We start from the raw sequence: 26,561 nt of genomic DNA, 5'->3' as shown, positions 1-26,561 counted from the left end.
CTGATTCCAGTTCCTTCCAGAGACCAGTCTATATTTTTGCCCCTTTATTCTTGTAATAAATTCTCCTTTATACCTAAGATAGCTGGATGTGGTTTTAGTTAACTTGTAATCAAAATCACTTTATTTATTTATTTATTTAGAGACAGAGCCTTGTTCTGTCGCCCAGGCTGGAGTGCAGTGGCATGATCTCAGCTCACTGCAACCTCCACCTCCTGGGTTCAAGTGATTCTCTTGCCTCAGCCTTCTGAGTAGCTAGGACTACAGGCGCCCGCCACCATGCTTGGCTAATTTTTGTATTTTTAGTAGAGACGGGATTTCACCATGTTAGCCAGGCTGGTCTTGAACTCCTGACCTCAGGTGATCCGCCCACCTTGGCCTCCCAAAATGCTGGGATTACAGGCGTGAACCACGGTGCCTGCCCCAAAATCACTTTAATTAACACAAGAAGTATTCAAGTGAATGACTAAAGTGACCTAAGAAATCTTAAGGCCTGGGCAGCTTAGAGATCATTCTAGTCTTTTTTTTTTTTTTTTTTTTTTGAGACGGAGTCTTGCTCTGTCGCCCAGGCTGGAGTGCAGTGGCGCAATCTCGGCTCACTGCAAGCTCCGCCTCCCGGGTTCACACCATTCTCCTGCCTCAGCCTCTCCGAGTAGCTGGGACTACAGGTGCCCGCCACCACGCCCGGCTAATTTTTTGTATTTTTTAGTAGAGATGGGGTTTCACCGTGGTCTCGATCTCCTGATCTCGTGATCCGCCCGCCTCGGCCTCCCAAAGTGCTGGGATTACAAGCGTGAGCCACCGCGCCCGGCCCATTCTAGTCTTTAAGATGATACAACGAAATTAAATGAATAGTCAGTGGTCATTGCTTATGCGTGATAGTTGTGCTAGAATGAGTTGAAGCTTTTTGAAGAGCAAATGCATGTAAGACATTCCTGCACCATGCTTACCAGTCTTTTGGGAATGAGGACATCTGGCTGACTCGCTCTGCCACTATGCACAAGCCCCACTCAATGCCACCAACTCCGAGTCCTTCTATACAAAGCGCCTCACAGAGCTGCTACTAATTACACACTTCCAAGTGATTTCTATTGGAACAGTATTTTCTATTTCCATGTGTATATCAGTTTAGGTGCTGATTTCATTCCCCTACGTACAGAAATTCAATAAACGTTGTGTTCTATGGCAAATAATATAGTTTGGATATTTGTCCCCTCCAAATCTCATGTGGAAATTTGGTCTCCAATGTTGGAAGTGGGGCCTGGTGGGAGGTGATTTTGGATTGTGAGAACAGATCCATCATGCATGTCTCAGGGCCGTCCTCACGATCGTGAATGAGTTCTTGTTATTAGTTCCTGCAAGAACTGATTGTTGAAATGAGACTGGCACCTCTGTCTTTCTCTTCCTTCCTCTCTCATTATGTGATCTCTGCACACGGCACCCCTTTGCCTTCTCCCATGAGTGGAAGCTTCCTGAGGCTTCACCAGAAGCAAATGCTGGTGCCATGTTTCTTGTACAGCCTGTAGAACCATGAGCCAAATAAACCTCTTTTCTTTATAAATTACCCAGCTTCAGGTGTTCCTTCATAACAACATAAGTGGACTAGAACTGCAAGCCACTGGAAATAGTCTTAAAAAAAAAAAATTCAAGTGTAAAACAATTTATCAGGCAGCCTCCTGAACCAGAATACATACATTCAGAGCAACTCCTGGAAATGGTCTTTGATACTCAATTTTTTCCCACAAGTTATTTTTTCCTTTATCTAAATCGCAGAAATATTGTGAATGAATTCATTTGTCTACATGTATGGTTTCTTAATCATTTCGGAGTCATTGACCCTTTTGGGATAACGGAGCCTCTCTCTGAAAACAAATGCCCATCCATTACAATTATAGTCAAGTTAGGAACCCCTGCATTAAATACTTTTTTTTTCTTTTTTTTTTTGAGACAGAGTCTTGCTCTGTCACCCAGGCTGGAGTGCAGTGGCACGATCTTGGTTCACTGCAACCTCTGCCTCCTGGGTTCAAGCGATTCTCGCGTCTCAGCCTCTCAAGTAGCTGAGACTACAGGGGTACACCACTGCACCTGGGTAATTTTTTGTATTTTTAGTAGAGATGGGGTTTCACCCTATTGGCCAGGCTGGTCTCAAATTCCTGACCTCAGGTGATCTGCCTGCCTTGGCCTCTGAAAGTGCTGGGATTGCAGGTGTGAGCCACTGTTTCTGGCCCACTAAATACTTATTAACTGCCTACTCTGAACTAGATGGTGATGGAAAAAAAAAAAGATGAATAATGTAGAGTTCTACCCCAGAGCAGCAAACACCCAGTTACAAGCCAGGGTGATACGTGGTAAGAGATACTATGGGAACCCGGCATAGAGGAATTTCATCCAGATTAGGGGATCCAGGAAACATCCCTGGGGGCTGTGACATGTATACTGAGACTTCAAGCAAGTAGGAGAAAGCAAGGCCCACCTGGAGGATGGGGGCAGGGGTGGGTACATTCCAGACAGAGGGGAAAACATGCAGAAGGGAAAGAGCATGGCAGGTGCATGGAACACAGAAATGTTTGGTGTAGCCCAGCCAGTCATTGGTCTGTTAGTTCCCAGCTCCATTCTTGGTTTCCTCTGTATATTTGGGACTGAGAGCCTGCAAAACACATTTCCCAGATTCCTTTGCTAGCTGGCTTCTGGCTAGGTGCTGCCAATGGAAGGCACTGGTGGAAGACTGGAGCCAGGAGGAAGAGAGACACCATGTCCCCTGCTTTGGTGGCACTGCCACTAGTGGTAGCAGCCACCCCAATGAGTGGGGACCCCAGGGCCCAGCAATAGCTGTGGCAGGAGTCACTTCAGTAGCTTCAGAGGCAGAAGGACTCTGGCAGTGGCAGTAATGGTGGTAGATGACTTCAGGTTCCATTGGCCTCAGCAGTACAATCATTGGGAAACAAGCACAGGGCAACAGCAGTTTCCCTCTTGCTCCAGCCTAGAGTTTCAGGCAGTTCTACATCTGTGCGCAATCTTATTTTTTGCCCCTCCAGCTCTTTCAACAGTTTTGAAATCAATTCCCTACATTATCTCTGTTTAAAACACGTAAAGTAGTTCCTGTCTTTCTGACTGGATGCTGACTGATACAGCAACTGAATCAGAAACTATGATGAGTAGTTCCAGCTACTCGGGAGGCTGAGGTGGGAGGATCACTTAAGCCCAGGAGTTCAAGGCCAGCCTGGAAAGCATAGTGAAATCCCCATCTCCAAAAAAAGAAAAAGAAAAAAATGAACATGATGGGACGGGGGGAAGAAGGTTGCAGTGAGAGGTTCGGTGGAATGGGTAATTCAAATCCAGATCACTCAAGTTCACGTTAGGAAATGACCAGGTGTATGGACTTTATCCTAACAGCAATGGAGACCCGTGAAAGATCTTAAAGACGTGGTCAACTTGGTCACTTTGGATTTTTATAAAGATCACTTGGGCTATAATACAGAGAACAGGTTTGAGCCACCTGAACTGAACACCAAATGTCCCAATAGGAAGCTGGGGCCAGGATCTAGGAGAGAACTTGGTGGTCTGCACTTGGGTTGTGGCAGTGAAGTTGAAGAGAAGGGACTGGAAGGATTTTTATGAGGTGGAATGGCCAAAATTTAATAGGGTACTGTGGCAGATTAAAGATGGCTACCACTGGGCACGGTGGCTCATGCCTGTAATCTCACCGCTTTGGGAGGCTGTGGCTGGAAGATCACTTGAGGTTAGGAGTTTGAGACCAGCCTGGCCAACATGGTGAAACCCCGTCTCTACTAAAAATACAAACATTAGCTGGGTGTGGTGGCGTGTGCCTGTAATCCCAGCTACTCAGGAGGCTGAGGCATGAGAATTGCTTGAACTTGGGAGAAGGAGGTTGCAGTGAGCCGAGATTGTGCCACTGCACTCCAGCCTGGGCAACAGAGCAAGACTCCATCTCAAAAATAATAATAATAATAAAGATGGCTACCAATTTATTAATACACTTCCAACGGAGAGACAGGATCTACAGTTCTTCCATCTGAATTTCGGTGTGCTCTGTGATTGCACTGACAAACAGAACAAGACAGAAGTGACTATGGGCGTTTCTGGGCCCAGGCCTTAAGAGACAAGTAACTTCCACTTCTTGTTTCTTTCAACACAACCACTCTGAGAAGTGCAAGCCAAACAGAGAGGCCACGCATAGCTGCTCTGGTTGACAGCCCCAGCTGAGCTCCCAGCCGATGGGCAGCCTCAGCTGTCAGCCACGTGGTTGTGCCATCTTGGATGTCCAGTCCAGTAAAACCTTCAGATGACTGCAGCCCAGCCACTAACTGGGGCCGTCTGAAAGCCCAGGCAATTGCCACCCAGGTGACGCATTCGATCCATAAGAGAGAATAATATGTTGTTTCTTTTAAGCTGCTAGTTTTTTTTTTTTTTTTTCACTTAAGCCACTAAATTTCGGGGTGGTTTGTACACCAGAATAGAAAACCAGAATAGATGTGGAAGGAGAGAAAGATGGTAGAACCAAGGATGATATCTAGAATTCTGGTTTGAGCAGAAATAAAGGCTGGAAGTAGGGCTGGGTGCTGTGCTCACACCTGTAATCCCAGCTTTGGGAGGGAATACACTTTGGGAGGCTGAGTTGGGTGGATCACTTGAGGCCAGGAGTTCAAGACCAGCCTGGACAACATGGTGAAACCCTGTCTCTACTAAAAATATAAAAATTAGCTGGCCGTGGTAGCTGGAGCCTGTAATCCCAGCTACTTGGGAGGCTGAGGCAGGAGAATCACTTGAATCTGGGAGACGGGGGCTGCAGTGAGCCAAGATCTTGCCATTGCACTCCATCCTGGGCGACAAGAGAAAAACTCTGTCTCAAAATAAATAAATAAATAAAATAAAGACTGGGAGCAGACAAACAGTTTGTAGGGGATGGTTCTGGGCGAATGATCATAAGCTAGGAAATATATATTTCTGGAACTATATTAAAATTCGTTTCTAGAGATCCCATTATGTTCCCTCTGCAGCATCAGCTATCCAGGTTTTACACAAGTTTGTTTTATAGATACCTATCTCTAAGACTCTTTAAAATACTAGTTTTAGTATCCCTTCCTAGAAGAAAATTGTACTTCTCCAAAGTATCAAGAGGAACTGGGGCCTGGCGTGGTGGCTCACACCAGTAACCACAGCACTTATGGAGGCTGTGGTGGGCAGATTGCTTGAGCCCGGAGTTCGAGACTAGTCTGGGCAACAAGGTGACACTCCATCTCTACCAAAGATATAAAAAATTAGCTGAGCATGGTGGGCACATGCCTGTACTCCTAGCTACTCAGGAGGCTGAGGAGGGAGGATCACTTCAGCCTGGAAGGCTGAGGCTGCACAGAGCTATGGTTGTGCCACTGCACTCTGGCCTGGGCAACAGAGTGAGACCCTGTCTTAAAAAAAAAAAAAAGGAAACTAGTACCAATATCATCATATTCAGTCCTTGTTGATCTAGGGCTCAACTTCCAAGTCCCCTATTCATTTGTCAAATATTTACTCATCCTCTACTAGTTGCTCAACCCTTTACTGGATGTCCAGGCTTAATATCCCTGCCCCTATGGAGTTTACATCCAATTTGAAAAGCAAAGAACAAGCAAAGAAAATAATTACCCCTCTAATAAGAGCAGTGAGAAACAAGCACGGTACTGATAGAGAATGATGGTTGAGGGGAAAGCTGAGACCTAAGGAAGTGGAAAAAGTTAGCTGTATGAAAAGGTGCAGGGGGAAGTGAGGGGTGGTAGCCATGGAACCAAGAGTACAAAGGCCCTCGGGTGGTTAAAGGCTTGACCAGATTCTAGGAACCGAAACACAAGCATGTTTGGGTTTAACGATCAAGGAGCCAAGGAGCACTACAAAATAGAGGTGGAGAGACATACAGAGGCTAGATTAAGGTATTAGGTTATATTTAAGGATTTACAATGTATCCCCCCCGCTTTTTTTTTTTTTTTTTTTTTGAGATGGAGTCTTGCTGTCTCCCAGGCTGGAGTGCAGTGGTGCCATCTTGGCTGACGGCAACCTCCGCCTCCCAGGTTCCAGCAATTCTCCTGCCTCAGCCTCCTGAGTAGCTGGAATTACAGATGTGCACAACCACACCAGGCTAATTTTTGTATTTTTAGTAGAGACAGGATTTCACCATGTTGGTCAGGCTGGTCTCGAACTCCTGACCTCAGGTGATCTGCCTCAGCCTCCCAAAGCGCTGGGATTACAGGCGTGAGCCACCATGCCCCACTAGGATCTACAATGTATTCTAAGTACAAGATCTACAGAAGCCTGAACATGATCTGATACGTGTTTTTAGAAGATAACGGACAGAACAGATAGGAGAAGAGGAAAAAGAGAGGGAAAACAACCTGTTGAGAAACTGCCATGGTGATGCAGGAGAGAAAAAGATGGTCTGGGCTGAGGTTTGCTCTCATTTTCTTTCCTTAGATTAAATCTCTCGTTTTCAAAGTGCAGATGGATGCTTAGTAAAAACAGATCAGCAAACAATTATTCCCATGTACTCAAGTATAAATAAGACTCCATGGATTCCTGCTTTGCATAAAGATTTGAAATATTTTATTTTACTTTTTTGAGACGGAGTCTGGCTCTGTCACCCAGGCTGGAGTGCAGTGGCATTATCTTGGCTCATTGCAACCTCAGCCTCTCGGGTTCCAGTGATTCTCCCGCCTCAGTCTTCCAAGCAGCTGGGAATACAGGCATGTGCCACCACACCTGGCTAATTTTAAGATTTGAAATATTTTAAAGATTGATGGTGTCCCGGTTTGATCTTGGGTTTTGGCACCAAAAAATAAAATTAAAGACTGATGTTTTCCACTCATCTTCACCAGTCAATGTACTTCCCCTAAACTTAAGGTTTCACTCTAGCAGGAACTACCATCTGTGGCATGAGATCCACTCAACCAATTAGTGGCTTTGAAGCCTCTTCACCTTAAGCAGTATTTGTCGTCTACAAGTTCCCTTGCAACTGGAATGGGTAGGGTGGAAGATCCAAGAAAAAGCACAGAATTTTCTTTTTTTGAGACAGGGTTTTGCTGTGTTGCCTAGGCTAGAGTGCAGTGGCATCATCATGGCTTACTGTATCCTTGACCTTCCTGGGCTCAAGTGATCCTCCCAGCTCAGCCTCCTGAGTAGCTAGGACTGCAGGCTCGTGCCACCATGCCCAGCTAATTTTTTTTTTTTGAGACGGAGTCTTGCTTTGTCACCCAAGCTGGAGTGCAGTGGCACGATCTTGGCTCACTGCAACCTCTGCCTCCTGGGTTCAAGCAATTCTCTGCCTCAGCCTCCCGAGTAGCTGGGATTACAGACGACTGACACCATGCCCGACTAATTTTTGTAGTTTTAGTAGAGACGGGGTTTCACCATCTTGGACAGGTTGGTCTTGAACTCCTGACCTCGTGATTCACCCACCTTGGCCTCCCAAAGTGCTGGGACTATAAGCGTGAGCCACCGCGCTCAGCCTGCCCAGTTTTTTTTAGACGGAGGCTCACTCTGTCGCCCAGGCGGGAGTGGAGTGGCGCGATCTCGGCTCACTTCAGCCTCCGTCTCCCGGGTTCAAGCGATTCTTCTGCCTCAGCTTCCTGAGTAGCTGGGACTACAGGCATGTGCCACGATGCCCGGCTAATTTTTGTATTTTTAGTAGAGACGGGGTTTCACCATATTGGCCAGGCTGGTCTCAAACTCCAAACTCCTGACCTTGTGATCCGCCTGCCTCAGCCTCCCAAAGCGCTGGGATTACAGGCGTGAGCCACCATGCCCAGCCTCCAGCTAATTTTTTATAGGGATGGCGTCTCAGTTTGTTACCTGGGCTCTACAGCACAGGTTGGTTTTGAACTCCTGGCCCCAAATGATCCTCTCATCTCAGCCTCCCAAAGTGTTAGGATTACAGGCGTGAACCATTGTGCCCAGCCCAGGTACAGCATTTTAGATGCACTCAGTCCGTTAAGGCTCAGTCCAGGTTTGTTATTGTCCTTCTGTTGGGCCATAGGGCCTGTACTGTGAACTATAATGAACTTCAGTGTTAAGTAAGGAAGGGATCCTTATTAGCCTTAAATTCAATTCCCTTATCTCAGTGTCTTTAAGTTTCTCACAACTCTGAGTATTGATGAAATAGTCTTCACCTAAAATATGGTTAACATAATTCAGCTGACATGCTTAAATTTCTCTTCGACAGTCAGAGGCTGATGGCAATTGTGAAAAAAGCTCTTTATTGTTACTGCTAACTAAAATAAAAAAAGGGTCAGTAGTCAGGTGTGGTGGCCTGTACCTCTTGTCCCTGGTACTCGGGAGACTGAGGTGGGAGGATGGCTTGAGCCCAGGAGATCAAGGCTGCAGTGAGGCATGATTGCCCTGCTGCACTCCAGCCTGGACGACAGGGCGAGATTGTCTCAGAAAAATTTAAAAAAAGGGTATTTCATGTTGGTTCAAAAATATAGGTAGTATGACCGACCCCCTGATGACTTGAAGACAGAGCAACAGAAGGACCTTCTTTAGTCATCATTAGCTTAGTAAAAAGAAAAGTCAGTTACACTCACTGTTGCATAGTCAGTTGTATGGTCAACTGTGCACTAATTCATTTGGTCATAAATATATACAATCAAATTAAGGTTGAATATAAATTTAAACTTTACTTTTGCTTTCTTCTCCCCTCCCCCCCAGAAAGGTCCACGGTCCAATGTAACATACCTTCTTCAAGTATTTATGGGGTAAGAAACATTTTAGAAAGTTGTTACATTCTTTCCTCTATCTTAATGATTTAAACATGAGCAAGTTCGGCCTATCAAGGCAGGCTCTGAATAGCTACTATCGAGAAGTATTTGAGGACTTCTTGAATGCCAAATCTTGTCTGCTGACTATGCAGATTTATCACGTGCTGAAAACACAGGTTTTCCAACTGTCAACGCCTTTACGAAATTCACCTGCTTAGGCTTTCGTGGGGGTCTGCCTCTTGGAGCTGAGAACACAGCTTCTGCTTACACCTGTGTCCTCAATGACGCTTAAAGATTCCTAAGAGAATTCTAGAAATAGAGGAGGGGGGTAGAAGGCAAGCAAGGAACAGTTTCTAAGCTTAGGGCCTAAATCTTTGCATACAAGGATCAGCCACCACGTTTACAGCGGCTTTAAGTTACAGCCCTCGGTAGGTGCAGATCGGTTTCCCAATAAAACCTGGCCTTCACTTTCATCTCTGTTAAGGGTTACTTTTTCCAAAGAAACCGCTTTTTCTCCTACCAATTTCCTAAAGCGCCCACCGGCAACGCACCAAACAGGGAGGGCACACAGCGGGAAACAGGACACGTGTGATTTCCGAACTCTTCCCGGCGGAGCCCCGGCGAGCCCAGCCCCACGGGAGGAACCAAGGCCGCCTCCCCCGAGACGCGGTCCGGCCCGCGTTCCTCGCCCACGTGGCCGCCGCACTCGTCCGCTCAAAGCCCAAGGGCGGCGATCGGACTCTGGGACCTTGGACCGAGCGAGCTCCCGCCCCGACGGCGGGAGTCAGAACTGTGGTGGCCAGGAGCAGTCCCCGCCCGCGTTTCCGTGTACCTCCACCCCGGCCCGCGAGCCGCCTCCCGGACCACCGTGGCAGAGGCCACAACGGGAACCGGAAGCCAAAATAGCGACGCCCCGCCCTTTTCCTCTCGCAAGAGGCGGGGAAGAAAAAAAGTTGTGCGAGCGACGGAGACGTAACCAATTAGAGTGCCGGGAGCGCCTGATTGGCGGCCCTCCCGGCGTCTGCAGGCCCCGCCCTGGCTGCGGAGGCTCAGTCACCGCCCTCCCCTCACCACCCCCTCCTCTTCTCTCCCCGCCCCGTTCTTCTCTTCCCGTCTGAGGTGGCGGCCGGTCTCGCCTTGTCGCCAGCTCCATTTTCCTCTCCTCTCTCTTCCCCTTTCCTTCGCGCCCGAGAGCGCCTCCCAGCCTCGTAGGGTGGTCACGGAGCCCCTGCGCCTTTTCCTTGCTCGGGTCCTGTGTCCGCGCCTGCCCCGCCATGAATGAGGAGTACGACGTGATCGTGCTGGGCACCGGCCTGACGGTGGGCTCTGGGGCTGAGGGCCGGGACTGAGCAGCCGGGGCGGGCGTACCCCCGGCTCCTGCATGGCCCGCGGGTCGCAGCTCTTCGGGGGTCTCGTTCTGCCGTCACCCGTAGTTTTCGGGACGGGAGTCGTGGCTGGGGGCACGGGCGGGTTCGGGGACGCCCCGCGTCCCGGGGCGAGCGGTCGGCTCCCAGTGTGAGGGGCAGGCGGGGAAATGGAGATGCGGGCCGCAAGGCTTAGGGCGGGGTAACGGCCGAGCCCGGCCTCTGCGCTTGCCCCCAGCGGAAACGGAGGGGAGGGAGAAGGCGGCCCGGGCCGAGGCTCCCGCTCCCCGCTTTGGGCCGGAGGGGAGGGAGAAGGCGGCCCAGGCCGAGGCTCCTGCTCCCCGCTTTGGGCCGGTGACCTCTCCCGGTTGGAAACCAGCACCCGAGGCGGAGGGGACGGTGCAGGCCTCGCGGTTGCATTTCCTATTGCGCCTCGGCCGCTGCCCCGGGTCAGTCTGGCTGCCAAAGCCCAGCACAGGGTTTCCTGACAAGTCTTGGATAATCACTGCTTCGGAACTGCTAGGGCTTGATTAACTTACATTTTGGGAGAAAACGCAGAAATAAGTCTTTCAATCCTTTCTCCCCCCTGCTAATAAGAAGTATTATTGAATCTTTTTAGCCACCCTCCCTTCTCACTTACTGAGTATCTGTAGAATTGGAATTGAATTTTTTCAAAACTTGTCTATCAAATGCTTTCGCACCTGACCTTCGCCGCCTTTTCCTTTTGTTTGGTGGGTTCCCTGCCTCCTTTGTCTCTTCTGGACTGTTTTTCCCCTAAGAATTGGATTGGTGATGGATTGTTAAAGGCCAAGTTCTCTGTACTCCGAAGCTTTCTTCAGGGAGTTGGAAGATAATAACAACATGAAGAATGCATTGTAATATATGAATGCAAGGTGTACATAATACCATGGTATATTGATTTTCCTGGTTATCTGTTCCTAAGGGAACTTTAGGTAATCTGTAGATAATGCAGGCAGGTTCTGTAGTTTGTACTTTTTCTGTTCTTTTTTTTTTTTAAAAATGAAGACTGTTCATCTTGGAAAAGAATTCGCTTTGGAGAAAACCATTTTAACTATCAATTTTTGGGGAAGTTTGAAATTCTAACTTTGGGCTGCTTGATCATAATTAAGATGAATACTGATGTAATTCTTGTGTATCCTGTGTACTCTGACTTCAAATTCCTGAGTCATTTAATGTAGACTTCCACTTCAAATTTTTTGAAATTTATTATAATCTCTCAGGATCAAACTAATTTTTTTTTTTTTTTACAGGTAACATCCCAAAATAACACTTTTAGATGTCTCTAGGCAAGAGAAAACCTTCGAACTTTTATTTGGCTAATTTTTAAGGAAAGGTTTGTGAAGAATTAGAATTGGTGTTTTTCTGGTCTGTCATTTTTCTGTTTATAGTTATATGCAATCATTCTGAATACTTTGTTATGTTTGACCAATCCAGGAGTAATCCTGTGTCTGCCTTTGAAAAGCTGGAAGACTGTTGGATGCCTAAATGAATAGGCCCTGCCCACTGCAGGTTTTGTGTTGTTTTTTTTTAAGTGCCTAATTGGGATTCCAAGCTGAGCTTAGTAGTTTGTGGTGGATTTTGCCCGTTGGAATGGGTAGTGTTGCTGCCAGCGTGTTTTAAGAGCCAGTTAGTTCCACCGTTTTTCCATGGTTGTTGCTGGTCTTTCAGATTTGCTCACAGTTGAGGTCAGTTGAGCATGGACGAGTGAGTGCAAATCCACCATCATGCAGGCTTCCACAAGCCTCGTTCACATCACTTTGTATCAAAGATGGTGAAACAGTCTTTTTATATAACAAGTTAAGATAATGCACTTTGTTTAAATTTTCATTTGGATTGTGAACTCTTTGATGAATGGTAGATGCATACTTAATTAGAAATCAGACCCGTTTCTGCTGTCATTTTGTAGCTGTGATAACTTTAATCTCTGTGAGCCTTCCTAAGTTTGCTGAGATGTTCTTTGATAATTATATCAATTCAGGACAATCACATTATTACCATCATTGATAGGAGTAGTGATGACAGGATGATTTTGATAATGAGAAATCATATATCCTTATTTTTAGTGTTACCAGGAATTAGATGATTAAAAATTAGAAGAAGAGAAAACCAAAGTTAGCACTCAGAATTAACTTTTGAATGTCTGGAGTTAATTAATTTTCTTAAAATTTACTTTATACTTAGTGCCGGAGACTTAAGAACTTAAAAAAAGGCAAGTACTTTCAGTGCTAAGAACTTGTTACTTTTAAAGAAGTGTAAGGAAGTGCTGGAGTTGCTGTGTTGCTTAATGCTGCCATTGTTTGAGTTGTTAAGTCCAAGCTCATAATCACAAATATTGATAGTAATTTTAATCAAGAAGATGCAAAACGATTTGGTATAAAGGAATAAAATCTTCATTCTGTGTGTAAAAGAAATGGAGTATTCCACACAATTGAATTTTCTAAGGAATTAAGGGTTATCTCTAAAGAGCACAGCTTTTGGATATTGCCTTTCTAAATGCTGTCACAACTTCTTTAACAAACTAAGAAACATAATATACTCGATAACTAAGATTTCACATAGTGAAGTTTAATTATTGTGTTATGCTGTAACATGGTGAAGCCATGAAGACCCCGCCAGCTTTGTAGGAACTTTTGCCCCCTTTGCTCTCAGACTGCTCTGCTTTTTGAGCTCTTCAGTTTACTCTTCAAATTTTTTTCCCTCTATCTTACTTTACTGTTAGGCTGGCAACGTTTACTTTTCTCTGCTTTCAGCATGTGTAGGCAGCCTCTCACCACATAATTTGCACATAGTTCACTATGGACTTGGAAATAAATTCACGAGTCTTGTTAGACATAGTAGATTAAAAAAATAAGAGTAACTAGTTCCACAGCTATTTGTGCTTCCCAGAGGTTTTTTTCTTCTCATTTTTTGTTTTATTCTACACAGTAAGGATTTATGAATAGAAATATATACTTTAGTGATGTATACCAGATGATTCTCAGCATCATATGTTTAAAAACTTGCTTTACATCCCAGATACTTTTCCTCATTTCTCTTTATCAAAATTTTGTGATTTCAGATTCAGAAGAGGTTTTATACTTGATTTTAAAATTCTGAACTGTAATTCAGATTGCCTCTTGGATTTGCTTAATCTTTGATTTGCTCTTTGAGAGTTCTTGCTTATAGCTGTGTTAGAGTTCTGTAGACAAAGGACTTTCTGTTCACTACAGTAGTGGGCGTAGGATCAATATTTGCAAATGCTGTTACACTTGGGAGCTGTGTTGTGGGCAGTTTAAACCAGCATTAAGCATCCTGGCCAAAAGAAAATACAAGTGAAATTAGACATATTTTAGCATGTAGAGATGACAATAGTGTGACATTGGGTTTTAAAGACCACTGGTAGATGTTCACATGTGTGATACACTGCAATTACCCCTGTCTTCCCTCCCATAGTACCTGATTGGAGACTCTTACTGGAGTAATAGTTTCAGTTTCAGTTATTTAAACCCAGTGACTATTGTGATCAGTTATGGGCAGTAAAAAGGTAAACACAGAACCTGTCTGTAAGTAGCTTGTTCTCGTGTTGGGGAGTAACTAATAAGAATTAGTATGAGAAAGCATTGAGTCCCCTAAGAGGTGCACTTATGTGAGTTCAGACAGGGAATCAGGAAAACTTTCGTAAAGAAGGAGATATTTAGCTGGGTTTAAAAAAATATTGGCAAGCTTTGAATGGAGAAATGATTTTTTAGGCAGAGAGCAGTCAGCATAAGTCAATGCTAAGTCAAGGATGTATGTAGGGAATGGGGAGTGGTTTGTTTTGCTTGAAACAGAAGGTTTGGAGAGATATTCTAGGCTAAGAAATGTGAAAATCATCTTCAAGGCAGTGAGAGAGGACTTTGAGCAGGAGAGTGATATAATTAGCCACATTTCAAGAGAAGGTATCTTTCGACAGTTGTTTTTTTTTTTTTTTGAGATGGAGTCTCACTCTGTTGCCCAGGCTGGAGTGCAGTGATGTGATCTCAGCTCACCGCAACCTCTGCTTCCCAGGTTCAAGCAGTTCTCCTGTCTCAGCCTCCCAAGTAGCTGGGATTACAGGTGCCTGCCACCATGCCCAGCTAATATTTGTATTTTTAGTAGAGTCGGGGTTTCACCATATTGGTCAGGCTGGTCTTGAACTCCTGACCTCAGGTGATCCACCCGCCTAGGCGTCCCAAAGTGCTGGGATTATAGGCATGAGCCACCGCGCCTGACTGACAGTTTTTAATGAGATGCACTGGAGGGGCAGAGTCATTTAAAGAAACATTCTTCATAAAACAGCCATTTTTAGTATGTTGTTGCTGTTAAGATATATGCCATTGAAATGAACTGATTTAAAATTTTTCTGGTCAATATATTTTCTCATATTTCTAGGTAAGTAGTTTTGAAAAGGCACTTTAATATTATTTGTACTCCTGATCACATTTGTGTGTGTGTATGTATGTATTTGCAGTTTTTTTTTTCCGTAACAACAATACTTTTTATTTCTGAGACAGAGCTCTCTGTTACCCAGGCTGGAGTGCAGTGGTTCAATCTCGGCTCACTGCAACCTCTGCCTCCCCGGTTCAAGTAATTCTCCTGCCTCAGCCTCCCAAGTGGTTGGGATTACAGGTGCTCACCACCACGCCTGGCCAATTTTTTTTGTATTTTTAGTAGAGATGGGGGTTTCACCGTGTTGGCCAGGCTGGTTTCGAACTCCTGATCTCAGGTGATCTGCCTGCCTCAGCCTCCCAAAGTGCTGGAATTACAGGCGAGACCCACTGCACCCAGCCCATAACAGAAGTTTAAAATGCAGTAGGATTTGATAGGGTGTAGAGGATTTTTTCTTTTTTTTTTTTTTTGAGACGGAGTCTTTCTCCCAGGCCAGAGTGCAGTGGCGCGATCTCAGCTCACTGCAAGCTCCGCCTCCCGGGTTCACGCCATTCTCCTGCCTCAGCCTCCTGAGTAGCTGGGACTACAGGTGCCCACCACCGCGCCCAGCTAATTTTTTGTATTTTTGGCAGAGACGGGGTTTCACCGTGTTAGCCAGGATGGTCTCGATCTCCTGACCTCGTGATCCGCCCGCCTCGGCCTCCCAAAGTGCTGGGATTACAGGCGTGAGCCACCGCGTCCGGCGATTTTTTGTTGTTTTTGAGACAGGGTCTCAGCCTCTCACCCAGGCTGGAGTGCAGTTGTGTGATCACAGCTCACTGTAGCCTCAACCTTCCAGGCTCAAACGATCCTCCCACTTCAGCTTCCCAAGTTAGCTGGGACTACAGGAGGCATGTAGTTTGGGTATTTTTTGTAGAAATGGGGTTTTGCCATGTTGCCCAGGCTGGTCTCAAACTCCTGGGCTCAAGCAGTCCTCCTGCCTCGTCCTCCCAAAGTGTTAGGATTACAGGCGTGAGCCACCTTGCCCAGCCAGGGTATAGAGTTTAGTTTGTCACTAGGAAGGTATATCAAAATATTAATAAATTTTGGCTCTATTCCCTTCCAAGTCTAAATTGCTCTTTAATTGGGGTTGGGGAGTGGGCATTAATTTTTCAGCATACTATTGTTATTGGCCGTGGAAACGCCATTTAAGTGTAACAGTTCATATATAGAAATTCCATTCAGCCTCTTCAAGTGCTTTGTCTAATATGTTTGGGTGTTGTCCAAACGAATTATTCTGTTTTTGATTATTGCAACCCTGGTGTTATGTGTAGGGTGCTGAAGGAAGAGAACATCAGTATCGCTGATGGTTCTGTCCCCCAGCCCCGCATCCACATATCTACACATACTAGCACTTTGGTGCAATTAAACATTAAAAACCATTTTGGCTGGTTACCTCTTTTTATTAGGAGAACATCAAGTGCCAGATGGGTGGCAGATGCTAGTGTCATACAGAACTTGGATTCTGAAGATGGTTTTATATAGTCTTAGTGATTTTGGATGTGAATATGTATTCTTATCCTGCTTAGGTCATTTGTAGGTGAGTTTGAAGTTAGAGTGGGTACTCTTACCTGTTACATTTACAACTTGTATGTTGGTGAATATTCATTCACATACAAGTTTCCTGGTTAAAGTTAGCAATATACTCGACGTACATGATGGATGGACCAGCTTTTCTAGTGCGAAAAAGAGAAGCTTAGTTTTTATGGCTTTAATGTGCTTTGCTTGTTAATAGTGTGTATTTACCAGATAGGTTGTAGTAGAATTTAATTTTGAGCTGGTAATTTTGGAAAAATACTAAAATTTTAGGATCGTTAATATATACTCTGTGCCCAGATATGACTGATAAATTGTATCAATGAATTAATGACTTCACTCATGTTTTAAAACAAAGTTTATTATGTTTGTGCTATTATATATTCTTTTAGCAGTGTGGAGGCAGTCTTTTATAATAGTTGGGTATAGAGGAACCAGTGGGCCTGCAGATTTTTTATTAGCTTTAGTTAGCTCTTGTCATATTTGCTCCAAGTGGTGCCTTTGAAGGTAGTTGCTGTCAGCTCTTTGGACTCGGCCACATCTTTAAATTACTGGGCCCTTTATTTTAGGCCTCAGTGCTTGCTTTACGGCTGTAGTCCAGTGGGTCATGCTTAGTGTGAAAGGTTATATATAGAAGCTGTGCAACACTCCTAATTTGCTTGCTGAGATTTTGCTTTCAAAAGTTGAACCCTGCAGTCTACTTTTGTCAGCTGGGAATGTAACTGTTCTTCCTCTGCTGTGTCATAACTTATTTTTAAGATAGTAAATATTTTATTTTCATATGTGGAACTGTATGTTGGTGCTGCTTTAGGTTGTTTTCTTCCCCCACCCCCCAAAAGTAAATTGTTTTAGTCAGTATTAGGGTTGATTTTTGTAGTTGTAAAATACCTTCATTTCCTTTTATGAAGACATAATGAAGAAAGTGAAAAGGCAGGCCACAGAATGGAAGAAGATAATTGCAGTACATGTAACTAATAAAGGATTTATATATAGTATATAAAGTACTTTTATAAAGCAGTGAGAAAAAGCCCATTTAAAAAATGGGGAAAAATTTTGAATAGGCACTTATCAAAAGTGCCTTATCACTTAGCTTGATCATCAGTAAACAGTTTTTTTTTTTTTTTTCAAATTTTCTTTTGTAGAGATGGGAGTCTCACTGTGTTACCTGGGCTGGTGTTGAACTCTTGGGCTCAAGCGATTCTCCCACCTTGGCTTCCCAAAGGGCTGGGATTATAGGCATGAGCCACTATGTCGGGTCCCTGATCATTAATCAACTATTTAAAAAGTGTTCAACCTTATTTGTCCTCAGGAAATTCAAATTAAATCACTTCTTAACTAGAATGGCTAAAATTAAAAAGGCAAGAGTATAAGTGGTCAAGGATTTGAAACAGTGGGGACTTTCACTGTGGACAAAAGTGTAAATTGGTACAACCATTTTTGGAAAGCTGTTTGGTAATATCTGTTAAAGTTGAATATATTCATACTCTTCTTGATATATAACAGAAAGGCACACTTAGAAGACACATGTGAGAATGTTCATAGAGCATTATTTGTAATAGTGAAAAACTGGAAATTATCCAAATATCCACCAAGAGTAAAATGGAGAAGTAAATTGTGGTATAGTCATTCAGTGGAATCATCTACAGCTGTGTTACCCAAAGTGCGATGCATAGATCAGCTGCATCTGCAACACCTGAGAATTTACCAGAACTGCAGAAGTTTAGGCCCCAACCCAGATATTACACAGAATCAGAATCTACAGTTTAACAGGATCTCTAGGTTATTCTTAATGTATAATAAAATTTGCAAACACAGCTTTAGTAGTTCTTGAAATTGGTCCTGGACCAGCATTATCAGTATCACCTCATCAGCATCAGTGGTGGCTGACACCTGTAATCTCAGCACTTTGGGAGGACAAGGCAGGAGGATTGCTTGAGCAAACCTTGCTTTGCAAGGCCAAGGCTGGGCAACATAGTGTTGCTACAAAAAATTAAAAAATTAGGCAGGTGTGGTGGCACATGTCTGTAGTCCCAGCTTCTCAGGAGGCTGAGGTTAGAGGATCTCTTGAGCCTGGAGGTTGAGGCTGTGGTGAGCCATGATCACACCACTGTACTCCAGGCTGGGCAATGGAGTGAGACCCTGTCTGCTCCCCCCCAACCTTTTTTTTTTTTTTTTTAAAGAGCAAATTCTCAGATCCAACCTCAGACCTACTAACTCAGAAGCTCTGTAGATGAGGCCTAGCAGTCTTTTTTCAAGCCCTCCAGGTGATATGGATACAACCTGAAGTTTGGAAATCTGAGTAGAATTTACATTTCTAACAAGTTGGCAGGTGATGCCAAGTCAGGAACCACACTGAGATGCCCTGCTTGCAGGGTTAGCTATACACTCTGAAAAGTTCCAGATAGTAGCCAGGCACCATGGCTCAACGCCTGTAATCACAGCACTTTGGGAGGCCGACGCGGGTGGATCATGAGGTCAGGAGTTCGAGACCAGCCTGCCCAAGATGGTGAAATCCCATCTGTACTAAAAATACAAAAATTAGCTGGGCGTGGTGGCGCATACCTGTAGTCCCAGCTGCTTGGGAGGCTGAGGCAGGAGAATCGCTAGAACCCAGGAGGCAGAGGTTGCGGTGAGCCGAGATCGTGCCATTGCACTCCAGCCTGGGCGACAAGAGAGAAACTCTGTCTTAAAAAAAAAAAAAAAAAAGAAAGAAAAGCTCCAGATAGTAACTGTTTTAGGTTATGTAGACTTTCTCTCACAGCTGCCCAACTCTGCTGTGGTACTAGGAAAACAGCCATAAACAGTATGTACACGAACAGATACGGGTATTTACCAATAAAACTTCACAGAAATAGCCTTCAGGCTGGATTTGTCTCATCTCTGGGTACCTTGCTCTATAGCAATGAGAATAAATAGACCACGCACAAAACATGAAAGAATCTTGAAACATGTCAAATAATGTCAGATGCAGAAAGTTAATACGTATGATTACATTTTTAGAGTTCAGAAGCGGGCAGAACAAATCTTTGCTATTAGAAATTATGAGAGTGCTGGGGGATAGTGGTGGTTATGATTGGAATAGGGCATGAGGGCCTTTTGGAGTGCTCAGAATGTTTTGTTTCTTGAGTTAAAGAAAGAATGATTCAGGCCGGGCGTAGTGGCTCATGCCTGTAATCCCAGCACTGTGGGAGGCCAAGGTGGGCAGATCAGTTGAGGCCAGGAGTTCAAGACCAACGTGGCCAACATGGTGAAACCCCATCTCTACTAAAAATACAAACATTAGCCAGGCGTGGTGGTGCATGCCTGTAATCCCAGCTACTCAGGAGGCTGAGGCAGGAGAATCGCTTGAACCTGGGAGGCAAAGGTTGCAGTGAGCTGAGATCATGCCACTGCACTCCAGTCTGGGCGACAGGGTGAGACTCCTATCTCAATAAAATAAAAAAAAAAGATTCACACTCCTATAGTAAAATTTGAACCTCATGGTAAGTAATTTAAGACATTTAAAAAGATACTAAATGAATAGATACATTATAGAAGAAAACTTGAAATTTGTGTGAATTTTAAAAATACGGGTTTCAAAGTCAAATAGACCTGTAGAGAATAGGATTGTTCTTTGACATCTAGGGTCCTTTGGATAAATTTGAGAAATATTAAAGATTTATAAAGATACATGGAATTTCCTTTGTCTCTAAGAAATAAAGCACTGATCACCAAAACCCTTTTTGAGTGATAATATGCCCATTCCTGTGTTTCTTCACATTAATTGTATTAATTTTTTCCCTCTTCTTAATTTGGTTTGTCTTAGTGTATTCATGCTTGCTTTATCTTTTTCCTGAGAGTGGTCATTTATACTTTCCGGTTGATTGTCAATTTATTGGTGGTTGTCCTATATGCTTTGCTTAGGGCTCTAGTTTTCAAACTTTTTAGTCTCAGGATCTGTTCACATTCTAAAAAATTCAGGACCTTGAAGAGCTTTTGTTTATAAAGGTTGTACTATTGATATTTATCATATTAGAAATGGAGGAATAAATAATTCACTGACAAATAATAAACCCATTACATGTTAACATGTATAACAATTTTAGCTGTATATGTACTTTTTTTTGTTATTGAGATAGGATCTCACTTTGTCACCCAGGCTGAAGTGCAGCGGCCTCATCATGGCTCACTGCACCTTTGCGCTCCTGGGTTCAAGTAATCCTCCCACCTCTCAGCCTCTTGAGTAGCAGGGACTAAGGTGCTCACCACCACATCCAGCTAATTTTTGTATTTTTTGCAGAGAGAGGGTTTTGCCCTGTTGCCCAGACTGGTCTCTAACTCCTGGGCTTAAGCCATCTTAAGCCTGAGTATATTTTCTAAAACAAAATTGTGAGAAGACTATCACTATTTCATGTTTTCTGCAAATCCTTTAATGTCTGGCTTAATAAAACTGAATTCACATACATGCTTCTGTGTTCAGTTCTGTTGCGATATATTGTCTAGGCTGAAGTATATGAAAACAGGTCTCACACAGACATGTAGTTGGAAAAGGGAGGAGTAATTAAATAGCCTTTCAGGTTATTGTAGATATTCTTTGGTTTATACGAAAGCACAAGTGGTAGTTTTTAAGAGATTGCATTATGAAATCTGAAGCCACATTAATGAATGTTTTATGTTCTGATATATTAACACCCATTGATCTAGCTTGCACTTTAAATTCCTCTTTTTTCCTCTTGTGTGATTTTGTAATTTCATTCACCCATTATTTGGAAAGCAAGGTTTACTCTGAGTAAAGCAGGTCTTCTCAATGTTGACACATTTCATTTTACATTATCAAAAAATCACATTTGTTAGTATTGTCACTGATAATGTCAGAAAAGTTCTTCATGTATTGGGGAACCTGATGTGTGCCCATGGTGGTAGTTGTAAGTTTTCCATTATTCTTTTTTTTTTTTTTTTTTGAGATGGAGTCTTGCTCTGTTGCCAGGCTGGAGTGCAGTGGTGCGATCTCGGCTCACTGCAGCCTCCACCTCCGTGGTTCAAGCGATTCTCCTGCCTCAGCCTCCCGAGTAGCTGGGATTACAGGCATGCGCCACCATGCCCAGCTAAGTTTTGTATTTTTAGTAGAGATGGGGTTTCACCATGTTGGCCAGGATGGTGTCAATCTCCTGACCTCGTGATCCACCTGCCTCAGCCTCTCAAAGTGCTGGGATTACAGGCATGAGCAGCCGCGCCTGGCCAAATTTTCCATAATTCTAATTTTCATTTAAAATTTGACTTTTTGTTATTGGCAACATGTGTCAGTTATTTTTCTTTATGTTCTTCTTTGAGAAAATGTCAAATACCTAAATCTGAATAATCATAGTTTGTTGGTCAGTTCTTTCAAATAAAAATGATTATTCATAAAAAAAGTGGCTAGTTCAGCTTACAGATCAGTGGCACAGGTTTTCCCTGAGCCGAAGTGCTGTCTGTATTCTTCCCATTTTGTCACACACAATGTTTAAAAGATGACTGTTGAAGGGTATATGTTTAATAAAGTTAATTTTTTTTGCTACTCAGTCTTGATCTATCACCCAGGCTTGAGTGCAGTGGCGTGGTCTCAGCTCACAGCAACCTCCGCCTCCTGGGTTCAAGCAATTCTGCCTCAGCCTCCTGAATTGCTGGAATTACAGGCATGCACCACCATGCCCTGCTAATTTTTGTGTATTTAGTAGAGACAGGGTTTCACCATGTTGCCCAGGCTGGTCTGAAACTCCTGGGCTCAAGTGATACACCCGCCTTGGCCTCCCAAAGTGCTGGGATTGCAGGTGTGAGCCACTATGCCTGGCCAATAAAGTTACTTCTTAATGCTTTTATCAAGGACATCCTTTTTTTTTTTTTTTTTCTTGAGATGGAGTTTAGCTCTTGTTGCCCAGGCTGGAGTGCAATGGTGTGATCTTGGCTCACCACAACCTCTGCCTCCCAGGTTCAAGTGATTCACTTGCCTCGGCCTCTTGAATAGCTAGGATTACAGGCATGTGCCACCATGCCCGGCTAATTTTGTATTTTTACTAGAGATAAGATTTCTCCACGTTGGTCAGGCTGGTCTTGCTCACCTGCCCTGGCCTCCCAAAGTGCTGGGATTACAGGCATGAGCCACTGTGCCCACCCTATCGAGGACATCCTTAAATGAATGCCTGGCGATGAAGAATGTAATGATGACTAGTATAGTTTAGAGCCCTGTCTTAATTTGTTTTATCCACCATTGATTTTACCTCATCAGTGGAAATGTCAACACTGTTTAAAAAGGTGACTAGGCCAGGCATGATGGCTTACGCCTGTAATCCCAGCGCTTTGGGAGGCTGAGGCGGGAGGATCACCTGAGGTCAGGAGTTCAAGACCGGCCTGGCCAACATGGTGAAACCCTTTCTCTGCTAAAAATACAAAAAATTAGCCGGGCGTGGTGGCGGGCACCTGTAATCCCACCTACTCAAGAGGCTGAGGCAGGAGAACTGCTTGAACCCTGGAGGCGGAGGTTGCAGTGAGCCGAGGTTGCGCCATTGCACTCCTGCCTGGGCAACAAGAGTGAAACTCTATCTCCAAAAAAAAAAAAAAAAAAGGTGACTAATGTCTTAGTGTTATTATGAAACAGTTTTAATCTTGGGATGCATAGGGGCCCACAGACCACACCTGGACCCCTGGTTTCTTAAGAGTTTTCTTCATAAATTATGTCATGTTGCATGAATATAAGTGTAATTACTAAGAGAATGTGTTATGGAGGGCTTAAAAAAAGAGATCTGTTTTAAATATGCTGTAGAACTTTCTTTTACTATACTTTTTCTATAGGAATGTATCCTGTCAGGTATAATGTCAGTGAATGGCAAGAAAGTTCTTCATATGGATCGAAACCCTTACTATGGAGGAGAGAGTGCATCTATAACACCACTGGAAGATGTAAGTGTTAGTCAAATTTCATACGCCTTTCACACTCTGTATTTCACTTGTGAATCTCTACCTTATTCCTTAGAGATGGTCTTAATTTTGTTTTATTAAATAGAATATCTGGAGCATTGTTTTTCAGGAGCTTCTGGTTTGAAGCTCATAGAAATTTACATTTTGACTTTTGTTGCTATGTGGAGCAGTTATCTCTTAGTGTTAATAGAGTGTAGTCTAGGAAGGGGAGGGTAGAGGGTCGCCTGATGTGCCAGCGCAAGTCCAGTGCTTTCCTCATAGTTTTATTTATTCTTTTAGTCCCTCAAAAAAAATTTTTTTTTTAATCTCCATGTAACATAGTCTCTGTGGGGTTAAAATCTGAGATGGGTTGTAAACCCAGATTACATAACTATAAAGCTTAGTTCCTTTTGCTATACTGTCCTGTTTCCTACTTTTTTTGAACATGGACACATAGCATTTCCATAGTGTGTTTTAATATATTGATTTGTTTGTTTTTCTGCGTGAGGTTTGTTGAACACCTACATATATGGATATGACCTGTACTGTGTTTTATGGGAGATAGATATCATCAATGACTTTTATTTAATCAGTGACTTATTAGACAATACTTACTAAAAAGGATTTTTTTCTATATTCAGTAATACCAAAAAGTTTAAAGAATAATGCGATGTATAAAAAAATCTTCCATTGGAGTTCAGCAGTTAAAGTTTGCTGTATTTTTTTCATGTCTCTTTTCTTGTTACTGGTTTTGATCCACTGAAAGTGATAAGACATCATGAGGCTTGAGCAAAATATTTCAGCATTCATCTGCTAAGAATAATATTCTCCTGCATAAGCATAATACCATTATATCATATCCAGAACCATATTCAAATTTCCCAGTGATCCCAGTAATCTCTTATGTAGCTGTTTAGTAGTCTTTTGTATTTGGTATAATTTTCTCTTTATTCTCTTATTTATTTATTTATTTTTTTGGAGACAGAATCTCACTCTGCCACCCAGGCTGGAGTGCAGTGGCACAGTCTCGGTTCCCTATGGCTTCCACCTTCTGGGTTCAGGTGATTCTCCTGCCTCAGCCTCCCAAGTAGCTGGGATTAAAGGCATGCACCACCATGCCTGGCTAATTTTTGTATTTTTAGTAGAGACAGGGTTCCACCGTGATGGCCAGGCTGGTCTCGAACCCCTGACCTCATGTGATCTGTCTGCCTTGGCCTCCCAAACTGCTGGGATTACAGGCATGAGCCACCATGCCCGAGCGCTTTATTCTTTGTTGTTGTTTGTTTTTAAGAGACAGGGTTTTGCCCTGTTGCCCAGGCTGAAGTGCAGCAGTGTGATTGTAGCTTGCTGTAGCCTTGAACTCCTGGGCTCAAGCGATCCTCCTCTATCAGCCTCCTAAGTAGCGGGGCTAAAAATGCATACCACCTGCCTGGCTTATTTTATTTTTTGTAGAGATGGGGTCTCTCTGTGTTGCCCAGGCTGGCCTCAAACTCCTGGCCTCAAGTGATCCTCCCACCTTGGCCTCCCAAAGTGTTGGGATTGTAGGTGGAGCCACCATGCCTGGGCACCTCTTTATTTTCTTAATCTACAAATCTCCTCACAATTTTTTTCTTTTCTTAATTTTGTTTTATTTTATTTTTATTTTATTTTTTGAGATAGTCTTGCTCTGTCCTCCAAGCTGGAGTGTAGTGGTGCAGTCTCGGCTCACTGCAACCTCCACCTCTTGGGTTCAAGTGATTTTCATGCCTCAGCCTGCTGAGTAGCTGGGATTACAGGCGTGGACCAACACGCCTGGCTAATTTTTTGTATTTTAAGTAGAGATGGGGGTTTCTTCTTGTTGGCCATGCTGGTCTCGAACTCCTCAAGTCATCTGCCTGCCTTGGCCTTCCAAAGTGCTGCGATTACAGGTGTGAGCCTCTGTGCCTGGCCTAGTATATTTCTTAGCTGATCTTCAATACAGTGAGTAAGATTTCTTTTCTTTTTTTTCTCCCCAGATGTATTCAGGGAGTCATGGTTTTTTTTGTTTTTTTTTTTTTTTTGAGATGGAGTCTTTCTCTGTCACCCAGGCTGCAGTGCAGTGGCACGATCTTAGCTCACTGCAACCTCCACCTCCTAGGCTCAAACGATTCTCGTGCCTCAGCCTCCCGAGTAGGTGGAACTACAGATGTACACCATCACATCCGGCTAATTTTTTGTATTTCTGGTAGAAGTGGGGGTTTCACCATGTTGATCAGGCTGGTCTCGAACTCCTGCTCTCAGGTGATCTGCCTGCCTTGGCCTCACAAAGTGCTGGGAATTACAGGCATGAGCCACTGTGGCCAGCCAGAATTTTTATTGAATAAATACCTACTAATTTTGCTTATTCTGTTCTACCTTAGCAGTAGGATTCATGAGCTCGAGTAACTGTTCTCTAACTTTATAAGCTTTTTGAAATCTGAGCTTCGTTTCAGTTCATGTGAATTATAAATTAATCGAATATTCTTACCACAAAACATTGTAAAAGAACAAAAGGACATTTTTGGAGGTGATGGATATGATTGGTATCTTGTGGTGATGTTATGGGTGTACCCTGTGTCTAGACTCACCAAAATGTATGCAGGAAGTAGGCAGTTTTTTATGTATCAGTTATACCTCAGTAAAGCTCAAAAATTATAAATGAACTGGAACTAATTTTAATTGTCTTTTCTGATTAGGAAGAATCTAAGGTTTATTTTGAATTCCTTACATAATACAAAAGCAAAATTAAGCCTTTGATAGCTTTTTATCTGGGAGAGAATGAATTTAAATGATTGCTATTTGTCAGTGACACCCTAGTTCTGCATATACAGTCCGTATAGAGAACTCTACAGTGTCATTGACAAATCATCTTGTTTTATTTATTTGTTTCTTGAGATGGAGTCTTGCTTTGTCACTCAGGCTGGAGTACAGTGGTGCCATCCCAGCTCACTGCAACCTCCACCTCCCAGATTCATGTGATTCTCCTGCCTCAGCCTCTTGAGTAGCTGGGATTACAGGCACACACCACACCCAGCTAATTTTTTTTTTTTTTTTTTTTGAGATGGAGTCTCACTCTATCGCTAGGCTGGAGTGCAGTGGCGCTATCTCGGCTTACTGCAACCTCTGCCTTTCATGTTGAAACTATTCTCCTGTCTCAGCCTCCCGAGTAGCTGGGATTATAGGCGCCTGCCACCATACCTGGCTAATTTTTGTATTTTCAGTAGAGATGGGGTTTCACCATCTTGGCCTGGCTGGTCTTGTACTCCTGACTTCCTGATCCACCCGTCTCGGCCTCCCAAAGTGCTTGGGATTACAGGCATGAGCCACCATGCTTGGCCAATTTTTGTATTTTTAGTAGAGACGGGGTTTCACTATGTTGGTCAGGCTGGTCTCAAACTCCTGACCTCAAGGGATCCACCCGCCTCATGGATCACAAAGTGCTGGGATTACAGGCATGAGCCATTGCGTCTGGCCTTGTTTTATATTCTTTCTTTTCTGCTAGTGAAAAACCTTACTTCTGCTGTATTTGTTAATTTTAACATTTATGAGTTTAGTGATTAATTTACGTATA

General features: G+C 43.7%; 1 protein-coding gene across 2 annotated transcripts in view; it reads left to right on the top strand.

Annotated features, from left to right (window-relative positions):
• Positions 1 to 9,819: 9,819 nt before the first annotated feature.
• GDI2 (GDP dissociation inhibitor 2) overlaps positions 9,820 to 26,561 on the top strand; it is a 49,521-nt gene continuing 32,779 nt past the window's right edge. Inside the window, exons 1-3 of one of the 2 annotated variants that reach the window (XM_032149415.2) lie at positions 9,821 to 10,057; positions 11,374 to 11,456; positions 22,889 to 22,996. In XM_032149415.2, the coding sequence (XP_032005306.1) occupies positions 22,910 to 22,996 (87 nt within the window). In that variant the 5' untranslated portion in view covers positions 9,821 to 10,057; positions 11,374 to 11,456; positions 22,889 to 22,909. Of the gene's footprint in view, positions 10,058 to 11,373; positions 11,457 to 22,888; positions 22,997 to 26,561 lie in introns of both variants that reach the window. The other variant, XM_032149325.2, reaches the window with a different exon arrangement.

Source organism: Hylobates moloch, unplaced genomic scaffold (genome assembly GCF_009828535.3).
Source record: "Hylobates moloch isolate HMO894 unplaced genomic scaffold, HMol_V3 SCAFFOLD_2, whole genome shotgun sequence".
Classification (NCBI taxonomy): domain Eukaryota; kingdom Metazoa; phylum Chordata; class Mammalia; order Primates; family Hylobatidae; genus Hylobates; species Hylobates moloch.
This window is presented reverse-complemented; position numbering and strand designations above follow the sequence as displayed.